Raw genomic sequence first — 15,936 nt, forward strand, 5'->3', positions numbered from 1 at the left:
ATAACAAAAAATACAATAGCTGCCTCACTTTCCTCTAACTCTATTGATAGATTCAAGTGGTAACCACACTTAACAATTTGGTTTGTATTTGACCTTGTAAATATTTCACTTCTTATTCTTTTTTTTTAAATTCTTTATTGATTAAAGTATTACATAAAAAATAAAAAATAAAAAAGTAAAGTGTTGTTCACTTCAGCCAAGTTTTAATGCCCCAGGGGGGCTGGTTTAAGACCCTACTCTTCTGTTCTCTCTGCCATTTCTGAGTGTCCTTTTAGGCAGTCAGCACCATGTTGAAGTTCCAAACGATCCACTGCTCCTCTGTTTGTGTCTATCTCCACAGTCTTGACTGCAAGCAGGCAGGGCCAATTTGCCCACTTTGCCTGTCTGCCTGGTGTCAATCTTAATCACTCTAGCATCTATTTCTAACAGGGCTTTAGGTTGGGGTGGTGCTATATAGCTTCCTGGGAATGAAAGGCCCCTTTTCAACCCAGTCCCTGAGGGCTCTTTGGGGCTATTCAGAGTCTAGATGTAGGCTGGGTGTGGCTGTATTAGCTGTCTTGAGGATGCTGGGAGGGGCTGGCTCTTCAGTAGAAAAATGGCTGTTTAGAGGATGCCAGATTACTGGTCACCTCTCCCTGTCCTACTCCTCTCCATAGCCTCTCTGCAGACTCCACAAATATGCACCTCCACCTGCATTGCAGCCTCAGGTGAGTGTAATTGAAAGGTCCTTTGTACTGGGTTTAGTGAATAAAGTCAAGGACAAAAGGGAGGCAAAATAACCACGTGACTGCAAGTTTATCTCCCCCTGGCACCGCCGTTCTTATAGGGGCAGCATCTCTGGGCTGTGGGCTTAGATATAGATTCCCTAGCTTCCAGCAGTCCTGTGAACTTCCTTTCCACAGTTGGATGTTACTCCTGTCCCCAAGGGACATGGATTTGGTGCTGTGCAGCTTCTTTCTGACCCTCTAGGCCTGGTGATCTTTTCTCTCTCTCAAGCCCAGATTCCTGATCCTAACGCTCTCCAGGTATCCTCTGCCCTTTCCAGCTGTTAATTGTCTCACAAGCTATGTCTAATTTGCCAATTCTGAATGAATGCTATTTGATTTAGTTGCTCTTTCTATCTGCTCCGGGACAAGGTTCAGGACACATCTGCCTATTTGGTCACCATTAATCTTCTTAATTGCATGCTTCATTTCAAGGATTTCTGATTGGTTATTTTTTTTAAGTTTCAATTTCATTTGTAAAGTACTCATTTTGTTCATTGATTTGTTTACTGAGTGCATTGACTGGCTTGTCTGTATTTTCTTGCATCTCATTGAGTATTTTAAGAACTGATATCTTGAAATCTCTGTCATTTATATCACATATTTCCATGTGTTCCAGCTTGCTTTCTGGGGATTTTTCATTTTCTTTCTAATCTATTTCCTAATTCGGGTGCTGGTTTCACATTTCTGTTCAATTTATTAAAATTTAAATAGTAAGAATCCCATAGATCCAAGGGAAAATTTTACCTTTTCATCATTGAGCTTTTTTCTAAAATGTATAATAAACTCCATTTTCATTAGCATTTTTATGTTCTTTAGATGGAACATGAAATATATATTAGGCACTATTAATTATCTAGAGGTACATTTATACTATACTTGTAATTCAAATAAAAACTATTATATTAAAGATATATGTATCCCTTAGAATGACAATGGCATGCCAACAAAATATGAGAGACGGAATCAAACAGAAATTCCAGAGATTTCAAATGAATTGCATCACATTTAGCCTCTGAGAAATCTTATCACTTATCTATTGAAAGTGGAGAAATGCTATCTGTAAAAGAAAATCTGAATGATGACTTTATTCCTTCAAGTCTAAGTTGAGTACTGATCTCCAACTGTTCTCTAATGATGTTGATGACAGGACAAGAAAAAAAAATCACAGTTATGTGACAATAGGAAGAGATTTGGCAAAGGCATAAGAAAAATTTGAAAAAAATAAATATGTTTTGAATATCAAATTTCACCAAATACCTTACATATTCCTTCTAGTGCTAAAGGATGATAAGATCAGTCAAAAAATTTGATCCACATAAAATACCATATTTTAGAAAGAATCCAATTTAGTTCTTGACTTGCCTAAAATGATAAGCATTCCACTCTAGACATTTAAAAAAATATATTCCCTATTTTGGAATTATATTACCTCCTTTAAGAGGAAAAAAAGCCTACATTTCCAGGTTTTATTTGATTAATGAGACATTTGCTTAATGACAGATAACTAGTGAGAATAAAGTCATTGATTTATAATTAATAAATGCATTAAATAAGTTTCTGTTCTCTACATACACATATGATCAAGGTAAAGAAAAATAAACATTAATAGTGCTATTTATGAATACTAAATATTAGTATTAATAATGATATTAGAGTAACATGGTAACAGTAGCCTCAGGAGTTTATAAACTAGTATTGTTAACAGTTTTTTAGTCTTTAATTCTTAATAAATTCATATTTCATTTTTATTAATCCATGAATCAGTTTATTATTAGGATAAACAGAATTTATTGACCATTGAAACATACATGAGCAAATCTCATATTAACATCTAAAATGAGAAGATACTATTTTCTTATCTACATTTATAAATCATTGTGACTAAAGGGCTAATTAAAATATTATTTTAAAAATTGATCGTTTGAATAAATTTGCATCAATTTACCAGTCTCCAAATAATTTGTGCTTTTGAAATTGATCCTCTTTAGATGTTTTGAAAAAAAATTTATGCCAACTGCATGCAGTTTTAATTACAATTTATAGTCTCGTGTTTAAATTGCATTTTAAACTAATTTGGTTTCTTCTTGAAGTTAATTAACTAATTGGGAGAATGGTTCTTGGTACAACTGAGATAATAGAGCAGATGTGGAAATGTATTGGCATCTTTTGGAAGCAGCCCAAACTTAGACTTTTTCTCTTTGTCATGCTAAACTAACCTTAAAATGTATGTGCTTCCTCAGGGTGAGGGCTGTCAATTATATATGTTTTTGGGGGACATTGAGCTAAAGTCAGCGTAGACAATTGTGATTTTATTAGCTTCAAGCTTTTGATTTAACACTAATAGTGCTTCCTAGATAAATTCTGTTGTTGGATGCTAGCATTCTACAAGTAAAAGGAGAGTATAACAATCATATTCTCATCTTAATGACATAAAATGGTAATTTCTTTAGCTAAGATTTAATACCACATTCAATTATTCAATCATGTTTCCTTCAAGTAAGAGAGACCTACAAAATAATGCTCCTGAGTAAAAGTAATGAGTCCTGCTATAAGGATGTTAATAGTTACACATTTGACACATTTCCTGCATAGAATTCAAACTCTTTCACTCTTTTCTTTCTATTTCCTCTCTTAGTAGGCATCTCAGTGAGATGTGGGAGAAAAAAATTTTGAATATACATGGTCCTCTTTATTGAAAAGGTAGTAAGTAAATGTTTATTTTTATGTTGGCTTTATGATAATCATACCAACAAGTACACTACAGGGATCATTTTACTTAAAACCAACAACATATGATATTGTTTAGTGATACCATTATTCTCACAGTTGAAGAAACTGGAGTGCAGAGAGGATAGGTCATTTGTCCAAGGTCCTATTTGGAGTAAATTTGCAACTCAGGTGTCATATTAAAGTAGTCTGAATTCAGAATCTAATACTTTAAAAATATATATTTGGCATATGTATTTGCATAGGCATGCATAACCTTTTACATTCTGCTGTTTTTACTTAAAATGACATTAGCAATTCCTCAAATTTCTATAGTCTTATGCCATGTGCTAAAAAGTGAGGTATTTCCACTGAAATTAATATTGCATAGGATGTTATTCAATATTTCAGTAATGATTCTCAATAATTCAATTTCTATGTAGAAAGAAATGTGACTTTAACATAGAAGGAACCATATAAATTTTCCAGATCCTGCACAGCCTAAGGATTTATGTAAGGTTATTTTTTTTTTTTGTGGGCACTAACACTGTATTCCTAATAATGCCAAGACCATCGACAAGTTGTTTGAATATCTGCTGATTAAAAATCCAGATATGAAAATTTTGCTCTTGGTAATTCCAAGCTCTTGCTACTATTAGAGGAAACGTATCACGTTCATGATTTTGTAAGTGGACCAGGTTACAGCACATTTTCAATAGGGGTACCTGATATGCTTTACTGGAAGCAATTTTATCTTTAGAATAAATAGATGTATTTAAATGCTATTTATAATAGAATGTTATGTTTGGTATGAGTATAATATATTAGTTATTGAGTACCTAAAAATGATAGGAAAAGGAAATCCTCATTCATCCCCTAGCCACATATATAAAATAGTTTTCTGACATCAGTAGATTTTATCAGTTAATATTGTTTGTCTTTTAACTAGGACACAAAGGATTTTTTCTACATATAAACTAACTAAAATAATATTACAAGTTTTCCTAAATCACTGAACCTAAAATATTTAGAGCAGTGGTTCCCAACCTTTTTCGGGCTACCCCCCACCTAAGCATATCCAAAATGCTGATGTCCCCCCTGTGACATACAATTATTATTATTCAAAAAGTGAACTCCTATTCCCATGGAGGAAGCCTAAAAGGCCATTAATTTGGTCTAAACAAGATTCCAAAGAACATGCCATCATGAAAGAGGAAAATAAAAGAACGAAAGGACAGTTGAAGTACTAAGGAATAAATCACTAAGAAATTGTTAAAAAATAATAGTAATATGAAGTGATATAATAGCAAATAAAGTTTCAAAATATAATAGAGAACTGAAATGCATAAATATGTCACAATATACACTGAGTGGCCAGATTATTATGATCTTTGAATGCATAATAATCTGGCCACTCAGTGTATAACCTATATAATAAAAGGCTATTGCCCCCTTGACCAGGAGTTCGACCAGCAGGCAGGCTGGCCAACCGCCCATGTCCCTCCCCCTGGCCAGGCTGGCCAGACCCCACCCATGCACAAATTCATGCACTGAATATATATATATACTAGAGGCCCGGTGCACGAAATTCATGCACGGGGGGAGGTGTGTGTCCCTAAGCCCAGCCTGCACCCTCTTTATTCTGGGACCCCTCAGGGGATGTCCGACTGCCAGTTTAGGCCTGATCCCATAAACCAGCAGTTGGACATCCCTCTCATAATCAGGGACCGCTGGCTCCTAACTGCTCACCTATCTGCCTGCCTGGTCACCCCCAACTGCCCTCCCCTGCCAGTCTGGTTGCCCCTAACTGACCTCCTCAGCTGGCCTGGTCACCCCTAACCACCTCTGCCTTGGCCGCCACCGTGGCTTTTTCCAGAAGATGTCTGGCCTAATTAGCATATTACCCTTTTATTAGTATAGATAAGTATTTATCATATTATTCTCTACTTTTCTATATGTATTTAAAATACTCCAGAATATTTTAAGCGAATAAAAAATGATCAAGTTGCAAAAAAATAAAAGTTATGAAATACAACCTGGTAGGCTTGAAAGCAACAACATTTGCATAAAAGAGCATAAGTTGCAGTCGACAACAAAACTTGCTATTAGGATTGCTTGGTTAATATTCTTTTGTTGGAAAGGCATGGTTTGGGCAAAGGAGAAAAGGAAACCAGCCCTATAAAAGGGAATGTCTGATTGGGCTGTTGTCACAGTACAGAGGGGCAGGTGCGGCAAAGGTTCAGGCTGTCCCACAGGCAAGAATGTCTGTGTGTATAGGACACCAGAGGACACCTGTCACACCTGAAACACAATTTGCTAACACTCACAATTGCAGAGCTCAGAAAGAATCACTGTTTTTAAAACTATTATTTCCTTGACATATAAAATATACATACATATAAATATACATGCCCTCTTCTGAGCTTCTCCTGCCCTCCACTTAATATTTGGCTATGGCCTTCTTTTCATGTCAACGAATTGGATATACAGACATAATTTTTAATGGCTACAGTGTTATCCCTGTTTGACATTACTATGGTTTACTTCACTAACCCTTTATTGTGGGGCAGGTTGCTTCTGGTTTCCCCTGGCATCAACAGCTACAGTAAACATAATTGCTTATTTGACTGTTTACTTAGGACACATTCACAGACATGGAACTCCTGGCCCAAAGTAATTCACTTGAATTTTGATCCACATTTCTAAATTGACTTTCTAGAAAGTGCTTCTGTTTGTTTAGTCCATTGGTTTTAAATCAGATTACACTCCCACAAATGGGTTAAGAGAAAACTGTTCAAAGCATCTTGGGCAAATCGCAAACTCTTGCTGAACTTGAGCGACCCCAGGGCGCAGGACCTGGAGGATCCGGGCTGGAGGGTGAAGTCCAGGGAAGCGCGGGTGATGCAGTCGAGGGCCTTGTGTGGGTGCAGGCCTGTTAGTGTGTGTCGCTCAGGTCCACTCTTATGCACACAACCCACACGCCCTCACTCCTGTTCTGCACCCTTGGCCACCAGAAACCTCCATGGAGCCTTCTATGAGCTCGGATGCATCCAGTCCCAGCACCAAGCAAATCTGAGAAAGTTTTCCCAGACTGACTCCCGCCCATTCCAAGGGGAGGCAGGATCAGGAGTATCCGGGCTCGAGGGTGAGGTCCAGGGAGGCGTGGGTGGCACGCCGAGGACCCTGTGTGGGTGCGGGTGTGTGAGTGTGTGTCGCTCGGGTCCACACTCATGCACACACCCACACGCCCACACTCCCGCTCTGCATCCTTGGCCACTAGGAACCTCGCAGAGTTCAGCCCGCTTGCCAGTCCCCGCCCACTTGGTCGAGCCTTTGGTAGGTCCCTGGTTCTGTATATAAATAGATACCCACGCAGATGCCTAGCAGCTAGCAAGTCCTTTTAATCTCTCTGTTAAGATGTATCCTGGTTTCAAAAATGTTAAAATTTGAAGAAAGGAGTATGAGTTCAAATGGAGGAAATACAGCACTTCGAGTACAATTGAGGACTACTGCAGAAGTGTTTGTAACAGGCAATTTTGGAAAAACAGAACAAAATTCAAATACATCCTCTATCTCATCCTGCCCCTGTCATTTGAGCAGGTAGATCGCTCCACAGTGACCAGGTCCTGTGTATCTGGGACCCCAAAATCAGTCCTAGTTCCCTGGAAAGAAATCCGACCCAACTTTTTGAAGTTTGTGGGGGAAGGGGGCAGAGGCTTTCAGCCTGGTGCTGCAGCGGACACCCAGCTCCCTGTCATCAATCGCAGGGGGTCTGCTCGTGCACCAGGCTGAAAGCCTCCACTGGAGTCTTTTGGCCCGGGGCTGTAGCAGACACCCAGCTCCCTGCTATCAATTGCAGGGGGTCTGCTCTGATACCTGGCCGAAAGCCTCCTCTGGAGGCTTTTGGCCTGGGACCAGAGCGGACACCCAGTTCCCTGTCATCAATTGCAGGAAGTTCGCTCGTGCACCAGGCTGCAGTGGACACCCAGCTCCATGTGATCCATTGCAGGGGGTCCGCTCAGGGCGCCTATGTATGCAAATTAACTGCCATCTTGGTCAGGTTTATTTGCATACTTTATCTGATTGGCTGGTGGGCGTGGCTGATGGGTGTGGCTTGGGTGTGGCAAAGGTGTGGTCAATTTGCATATTACCATTTTATTAGGTAGGATATATACTGAGTGGCCAGATTATTATGTGTTCAGAGATCATAATAATCTGGCCACTCTGTGTATATTTATATATTGTATATGAGGCCCCTAGAACCATAAGAAATGCAAAAAAATTCACTGTTAATAACTCATTCTTGAATTGCCCCCTCTTAAAAATCAAATTGCCCCCCCTGTGGTATGTGTGCCCCATGTTGAAAACCACTGATTTAGAGTATACATTGAAATTCAGAACCATGGACAGCACATCCCTTTAGAGGACTTCATTATAAAGACTAGAGGCCTGGTGCAGGTCCCTCGGCCTGGCCCGCAGGGATTGGACAAAACTGGCAGTCCTACACATCCCGAGAGATGTAGTAGTGTCCTAAGCGGCAGGCAGCCGGGAGAAGCCTGAGCCCGGGCCAGGCGCTGCGCTGCTCCTGCTCATCCTGCCGCCACCACTGCTCGGTAGGCTTGCCCATGACTGAGAAACGGCCATGGGTTGGCGCCCAATCAGTCCCAATGCCGGTCCCCATCCTGGTCCCAGTCCAGATTGGGGAGGGGCATGCAGGGGGAGTGTCTGTGGGAGAGGCTCGCACTGCTGTAGCATTGCTTGCTAGCCATGAGCCTGGCGTCTGGTGCCTATTGGTCATCTGAGCGGCGCTCCCACTGTGGAAGTGCCCTGACAACCATGGGGCAGCTCCTGTGTTGAGCATCTGCCCCCTGGTAGTCAGTGCGTGTCATAGCCACTGGTCTACCAGTTGAGCGGCCGAGCATTCTACCGCTCACTTAGGCTTTTATATATATAGATGACTAAATGCCACAGAATGCTCTAAAGCTTAGGTCCTTTAACTGTTAAATGGCCATCATAACAAATTCATTAGAACTGGTGGAGAGCAGAAACACATAAATAAGTCATAAGTAAGTAATAGTGACTATTCAAATGAGTTGTGTGTTTTTTCCACATCCAATACATGTTCCCCCTCATGTTTCAAACTCTATTTTTTTCTACATGCCTTGTATGTGTGAGTCAGTTTCTTAAAAGTCACTAGTACTGCAATACAAGTTTCAAAGAGTAGATTATGGTTAGCCTTTGGTTTTGTATTTGTAGCAGAAGCAAGCCTATCAGTGCTTTGATACTCCTGTACTCTGTTTCACTGACATGCACTAGGTTGGCATCCAATGACACTCTTCTTGGGCATTCATGTGTATCAGGTTTGGTACTCATACTGTCAACTTGATAGGCTCACTAAATAACTGGGCATTGATCCAGAAGCAACTATTCTCTATTCTCTACAACTTGTTGGAAGATTTATGTGTACCATACTAGATGAAAGCCATTTTCGGAGTGGCAATGCTTATACTCAAATTTAATTGTCTTTCCATTCCCTTTTCCCATCAACTAACCTTTTCTCTCCTTTTTTTTCCTTCACTTTCCCTCAAAACATTTAAGTGTACTCACAATATAGTCCAGCAAGAACACTATTGTGAGTACACTTTAGTCTAATCTACTCTCTTGAGATTAAATACATACTTTAATGAAGCCAAACTGGCAATTGTTTGATGAATTGAGTGCCCAAGACATATAAACCATACCTAAAGTCTCTGATTCCTCAAATTATGTTTGGTACCATCAAATATCAGAGATCATTTATCATTTGGAAGGGAAAAAAACAACACAAAACTAAGTTAAAAGAAACTAAAGAATGTAATGAGACAAAGGCATAGAAAAACACACTTAGTGTATTTCCTATGGATTTGGTACTTTTATACTGATTATATTATCTAAATACATGAGATAATTATTCAGCGACTTAAGAACTCTGACCCCAGAGTTCAGTCTCACTTCCCATGAGAGCTGCCTATAAGGCTTTATTCTAGTGTGATTATGATATAATTTAGCCTCTAAGTACATATGTGAGCCAAAAGGCTACATTTTATGGACTCATTATTATAGGCTTGAGGGGGGAAAAAGAATAGATAGAATTATCATCTACAATTTGGGTGGTTATTTTTAAAATATGAGTGAGCAATGACAGCATGTTTATTTTCAGTAGGAGAAATTATCACTCAACCTTAGTTTTGTGTTTTGTTTTGTTTTGTTTTGTTTTGTTTTCACCTAGAAAAACAATACATTCTGCTGAATCCTTTTGGTCTATCAATACTAGAGGTAATGTAATAGACTTTAAAATGCTTATTATTTTAAGAGAATATGTGTTCCGTTAACTTTCATTGCTAATGAGATCATAAAGGATAAAAAGTAGGAAAAAAATGGGGGGAATGAAATTAGCACTTTTTTAAAGGTCAGGAACCTAAAAAGACTGTAATTGAGCCCCGCGTGCATTTTACTAAATGTAAAGATGGAGGTTCATTGAACTCTTTTTATTTTTTGTTTTGACTTTTTATTTTGAGATAATTACAAGTTATTGTGTGCCCTTCACCCAGTTTCCCCCTGATAGTTACATCTTACATAATTATGGTACATTATCAAAATCAGGAAATTGGCATTGGTACAATATGTGTGCATAATTCTGTGGCATTTTGTCACATATGTAGATTCATGTAATAACCACATCAAACATTTTCTATAAACCATTCTCAAACATTCTTATTCCCAATCCCATTTCAACACCCATTCCAACAAAAAGAAGAAGAAAAGAGACTCATACTGGTTATATTCATTGATTTGCTTCAGAAGCATGTCATGATAAGGGTAAGGGAAGACTTTCAAACAATTCAGTTATATTGTACAGGGACACTATTATTTATGGACCTAGGTATCCACTTATAGAAGCTTTTCTGTCCATGTATATATCCTCTACCAGCTTTGTGTTCTGCCTGATCTCCTATTTGTGATAAATGAATTCATTGTGTATATGGGAGTCTCATGTTCATTTACAAATGTTGATAACTGTTATAAAATATTGAACTATATTCACCTAGCAACAAAAGTTTGAATGAAATGGTATTAGTAGCAAAATAGTAACTGTACCTTTCCGATCTGCCATCTGCGGTGGAGTCACCGCCAAGATGCAGATTTTCGTGAAAACCCTCACGGAGAAGACCATCACTCTCGAGGTTGAACCCTCGGATACGATAGAAAATGTAAAGGCCAAGATCCAGGATAAGGAAGGAATTTCTCCTGATCAGCAAAAACTGATCTTTGCTGGCAAGCAACTGGAAGATGGGTGTACTTCGTCTGACTACAACATTCAAAAGGAGTCCCTGCTTCATCTTGTGTTGAGACTTCGTGGTGGTGCCAAGAAAAGGAAGAAGTCTTATACCACGCCCAAGAAGAACAAGCATAAGAGAAAGAAGGTTAAGCTGGCTCTCCTGAAATACTACAAAGTGGATGAGAATGGCAAAATCAGTCGCCTTCATTGGGAGTGCCCCTCAGATGAATGTGGTGCTAGAGTTTTTATGGCCAGCCACTTTGACAGACATTATTGTGGCAAATGTTGTTTGACCTATTGCTTCAACAAACCAGAAGACAAGTAATAAAAGACACGAACAAAACAAAAAAATAGTAACTGTATCTGAACTATAAAATATCCCTTCAGAACATTCTAAATTTTAACATGAGGAGAGGTAAGAATTGTAGGACTAAAGGATTAATTATTATTCAGGGGAATAATTTTGTATAAAAGATGCCATACACCGAGTGGACTGGTAGAGGGACTGAATAACTGAAGGAAGAAGATATTAATATAGTTTTTTTTTTAAAAAATATATTTTATTGATTTTTTACAGAGAGGAAAGGAGAGAGATAGTTAGAAACATCAATGAGAGAGAAACATCGATCAGCTGCCTCTTGCACGCCCCCTACTGGGGATGTGCCCACAACCGAGGTACGTGCCCTTGACCGGAATCGAACCTGGGACCTTTCAGTCCGCAGGCTGATGCTCTATCCACTGAGCCAAACCGGTTTCGGCTAATATAGTTTTATTACCATTTTAATTCTGACTCAGTATTTGAAATAAAATCACAAATCCAAAAGCTTAACAACTATATTCAGCTCTAGAAACTTGAAGAAAACTGCAACAAGAGACAACATAATCAAGTTACAGCCAGTGGTAAGAAGAAAACTTTAAAACCAGCAAAAGAAAATGGACACGTTATATACAAAAGAGCAAAGAAAAAGATCACAACAGATTTCTCCTAGGAAACAATGCAAATAAGGAAACAGTAGAATAACATCACTATCATACTAAAAAATAATCAGTCTAGAATTCTATATGCAGCAAAAAGATTTTTCAGAAATAAAGGTAAAATGGAAACATTCTGAGTCATAGAAAGGCTGAGAGAATTAATCATAAGGAGACCTGCAGATATAAGCATAAATATCAGGTATAAACATAAATATCAGATATAAATATAATCTGATACCATCTATAATAATAAAAGCATAATATGCTAATTAGACTGTACAGCTGAATAACCTTCTGGACGTCATTCTGGACATCCTTCTGGACAAAGCCACTGTGGTGGGGGCCGAGGCAGAGGCAGTTAGGGGCGATCAAACCGGCAGGCACAGTGGGTAGGGGCGATCAGGCAGGCAGGTGAGCAGCTAAGGACGATCAGGCAGGCAGACAGAGTGGTTAGAGGTGACCAGGCAGGCAGGCAGGCAGGCAAGCAGTTAAGAGCCAGCAGTCCCAGATTGCAAGAGAGATGTCCGGCAGTTGGACATCCCCCAAGGGGTCCCGGATTGTAAGAGGGTGCAGGTCGGGCTGAGGGACACCCCCCGTGTATAAATTTTGTGCATCAGGCCTCTAGTATATAAGTATAACTCTACATAAAGGAATGTAAAGAACTATAAATGGTAAGTACAAAGGTAAATTTAAAATGTTTTTTTTTATTAAATAAATGTCTTAAAGATAAAATGCAGTGTTTAAAACAAAAATAATAACAATGTGCTGTGGGGTTTAAAAATGCATATAAATAAAATGTAGGGCAACAATACACAAAGATTAAGGAGAAGTTAAAAGAATGTGTGTTTGAAGGGTTCTTATACTATATTTGTAATGGTATAGTACCACTTTTGGTAGACTTTCATAGGTTAAAGATGTATACTATGTAGACTATAGCAACTACTAAAATAATATCTAAGAAAGAGGTGTAGCTCATAAGACAGCAAAGGAGATTAAATAGAATCATGAAAAGTGCTCCAATGATATAAAAGACAGCAAAAAAGAAACATAGGGGACAAAGGACACATGAGACAAAGAGAAATTACCCTGCAAGATGAAAGATTTAACCCTATTGGGTCAATACTTTATTAAATGTAAATAGTTTCACTCTCCCAATTAAAATTAGATATTGAGAGATTGATTTTTTAAAGCCTGACCCAAACATATTCTGTTTATTATTATTATTTTTTAAATTCTCACTCAAGAATACATTTCAGATTCTGCTTATAAAAATTTCACTTTAAATATAAAGATGCAAATAGGTTAAAAGTAGAGGATAGTAAAAGATATACTAAGCTAACACTGTTCAAAAGAATGTGGAAGTAACTATATTAGTGCCAGATTTCAGAGCAAAAAATATTAACAGGACAAAAGAAGCATTACTTGATAATGATAGAAGTGTCAATTCACAAAGAGGAAATAATAATTCTAAATTTGAATGAACTTGATAATAAAACTTCAAAGTCCATGAAGCCAAAAATGTTAGAACATCAAAGAAAATAGATAAGCCCATGTTCTTCTTTCAATAATTGATGGAACAAGTAGATAGTAAATCAGTAAAGATGTAAAATACTTGAACAACACTACCAATCAACCTAACCTTGTTATTCATAGAACATTCCAGCTAACATCAGAACACACATTTTTTTTTTCAAGGGCACAGGGAAAATTTATAATGATTAACCATTTTCTGGACCATAACAAGATCTCAAGTTAAAAGGATTCAAGTCATAAAATGTGTGTTCTCTTACCACAATACAAATAAATTAGAACTGAATTATGGAAAGATAACACAATAACTAAATAACACATGTCTAAATAATTCCTAGATCAAAGAAGAAATTCAAAAGAAAATGAGAACTTTGAACTGAATGAAAACAAAAGCAGAATATAAAATTTGTGGGGTGCAGCTACAGAAGTGCTTAGAGGAAAATTCATAATATTAAAAAACTATATTAGAAAAGGTGAAATGTATTAAATTAAGTACCTCAGTTTTCACCTTAAAAATTGGGAAAAAATAATAATAAACCCCCAAATGATCAGAAGAGTGGAAATAACTATGATCAGAGGAAAATACAATGAAATGGAAGATAGAAAACAATCCTATATAATAAAAGCCAATATGCTAAGTGTCCAGTTGTCTGGTTGGCCATTCAACCAATCAAAGCATAATATGCTAATGATATGTTAAGGCCGCTCAACCACTTGCTATGACGTGCACTGACCACCAGGGGGCAGACAGTTGACCGGTCGACCAGTCACTATGACATGAACTGACCACCAGGGGGCAGATGCTGCAACCTATAGGTTATTTTGCTGCTGGGGTCCAGCTGATCAGGACTGAGTGAGATGGGCCAGACATGCCCTGGAGGCCTTCTGTGGTACCTTCCCAGCTGGCCAACCTCCTGCGTCCCTCCTGGGCCCTGATCGTGCACAGTGGGGACCCTCGGCCTGACCTGTGCCTTCTTGCAATCCGGGACCCCTCAGGAGATGTCAGAGAGCTGGTTTTGGCCCAACCCAGCAGGCCAGGCTGAGGGACCCCACTGGTGCATGAATTTGTGCATGGGGCCTCTAGTAGAAAATATAAGTGAAATGAAAAGCTGGATCTTTGAAGAAGTAAAAATTGATAAACCTCTCCCAGACTAGTCAAGACAATAAAGGTGAAAATACAAATTATTGATATCAGGAAATAGATGGGTGACATGATAAGAACTTCTACAGAGGTTCAAAGAATAATAAACAATATTATGGGCAGCTTTATGCCAATAAATTCCACAAATTAAATAAAATGAGCAAATTCCTTGAAAGATGTGAACTACTCACTGAGGAAAAATTAGCTAACCTGATTAACTCTTCTTCTATTAAAGACTAGAGGCCCAGTGAATGAAATTCATTCACGGGGGCAGGAGGTTGTCCTTCAGCCCAGCCTGAGTCCTCTCGCAATCCGGGACCGCTCAGGTAGGATCCCTAGACATGGCCAGCAATCAGGGCCTATCAGGCTTTCCTTCTCCCGGCTGCTGGCAACTGGCCCCACCCCCACTGCTGCCACTGCTTGCCATCTGTGCAGCACTGCCCCCACCCTCCCCTGCCACTGCTTGCCTCCCTCTGTGGGCGATAGGCATGGGGTGCTATTGCTTGGCTGGCCTGGGCCTCCCTCTGCGGGGCAATCGCTGGCCGTCCCCGCACACCCACCACAGCATCGCTGACCAGTGGCCTGGGCCTCCCTCTGTGAGGCGATAGATCGCAGGGCCCCCAGATCAATCACCCCCAGATCAATCACCCCCAGATCAATCACCCTGCATCATCATCAGTGGGGTGGCCTGGGCCTCCCTCTGTGGCTTCTGGTTGGGTGGCCTAGAGCAATCAATCCCGGTGCTCCACAATTGATCACCCAGAGAGGGAGGCCCTGCCCACCTGGCCAGGGCTCCTGCGATCAATCGCTGTGCAAAGGGAGGCCCTGCCCACCCACGGCAGCACCGCTGGCTGGGTAGCCTGGGCCTCCCTCTTTTTAGTGATCGTGGAGAGCGACCCCATCAATCGCCCTGCTGGCCGGTGTCCTGGGCCTCCCTCTGCTGGGCAATTGTTGGGCAATGGCAGGGTCCCCCAACCAATTGCATCATACCTGACTTGGCTGGCCTGGCACCAGTGCGTGTCATAGTGGGTCGTCCAGAGGTGGTCTGGGCAGTTGTTTTGCAGTTTGGTCGTTTGGTCAATTTGCATATTATGCTTTTATTATTATAGATGTTACTTTTGATTTTTAAAAAAACAAACCCTCCTAGCCCTAGCAGGTTAGGCTCAGTGGATCGAGCATTGGCCTGAGGCCCAAAGGGTCCTGGGTTAAATTCTGGTTAAGTACATGTACTTTGGTTGCAGGCTCCTCCTTGGCCCAGGCCCTGGTCGTGGCTTGTGATGGAGGCAATCAACTGATGTGTTTCTCTCACATGGATATTTCTCTCTGTCTTTCCCTCTCTCTCCCACTCTCTCTCAAAATCAATGGAAAAATATCCTCAGGTGAGGATTTAAAAAAACAAACAAACCAAAAACCTTCCCAAAGCAAAAACTTCAGGCCCAGAGGGCATCAATGATAAAGACTAACAAATGTTTGAGGGAAAAATATAATTTCTATGCAAA

General features: G+C 39.6%; 1 protein-coding gene across 1 annotated transcript; it reads left to right on the forward strand.

The window, feature by feature from the left end:
• Positions 1 to 10,616: 10,616 nt before the first annotated feature.
• Positions 10,617 to 11,116, forward strand: LOC307103101 (ubiquitin-ribosomal protein eS31 fusion protein-like; the record flags this gene model as incomplete). Its single annotated transcript, XM_079777041.1, has 1 exon — positions 10,617 to 11,116. Exon 1 carries the CDS (start codon positions 10,649 to 10,651, stop codon positions 11,114 to 11,116), a length of 468 nt encoding a protein of 155 aa, XP_079633167.1. The 5' UTR covers positions 10,617 to 10,648.
• Positions 11,117 to 15,936: the final 4,820 nt, after the last annotated feature.

This window comes from Cnephaeus nilssonii, assembly GCF_951640355.1.
Source record: "Cnephaeus nilssonii genome assembly, chromosome: 1".
In the NCBI taxonomy this organism is placed as follows: Eukaryota; Metazoa; Chordata; class Mammalia; order Chiroptera; family Vespertilionidae; genus Cnephaeus; species Cnephaeus nilssonii.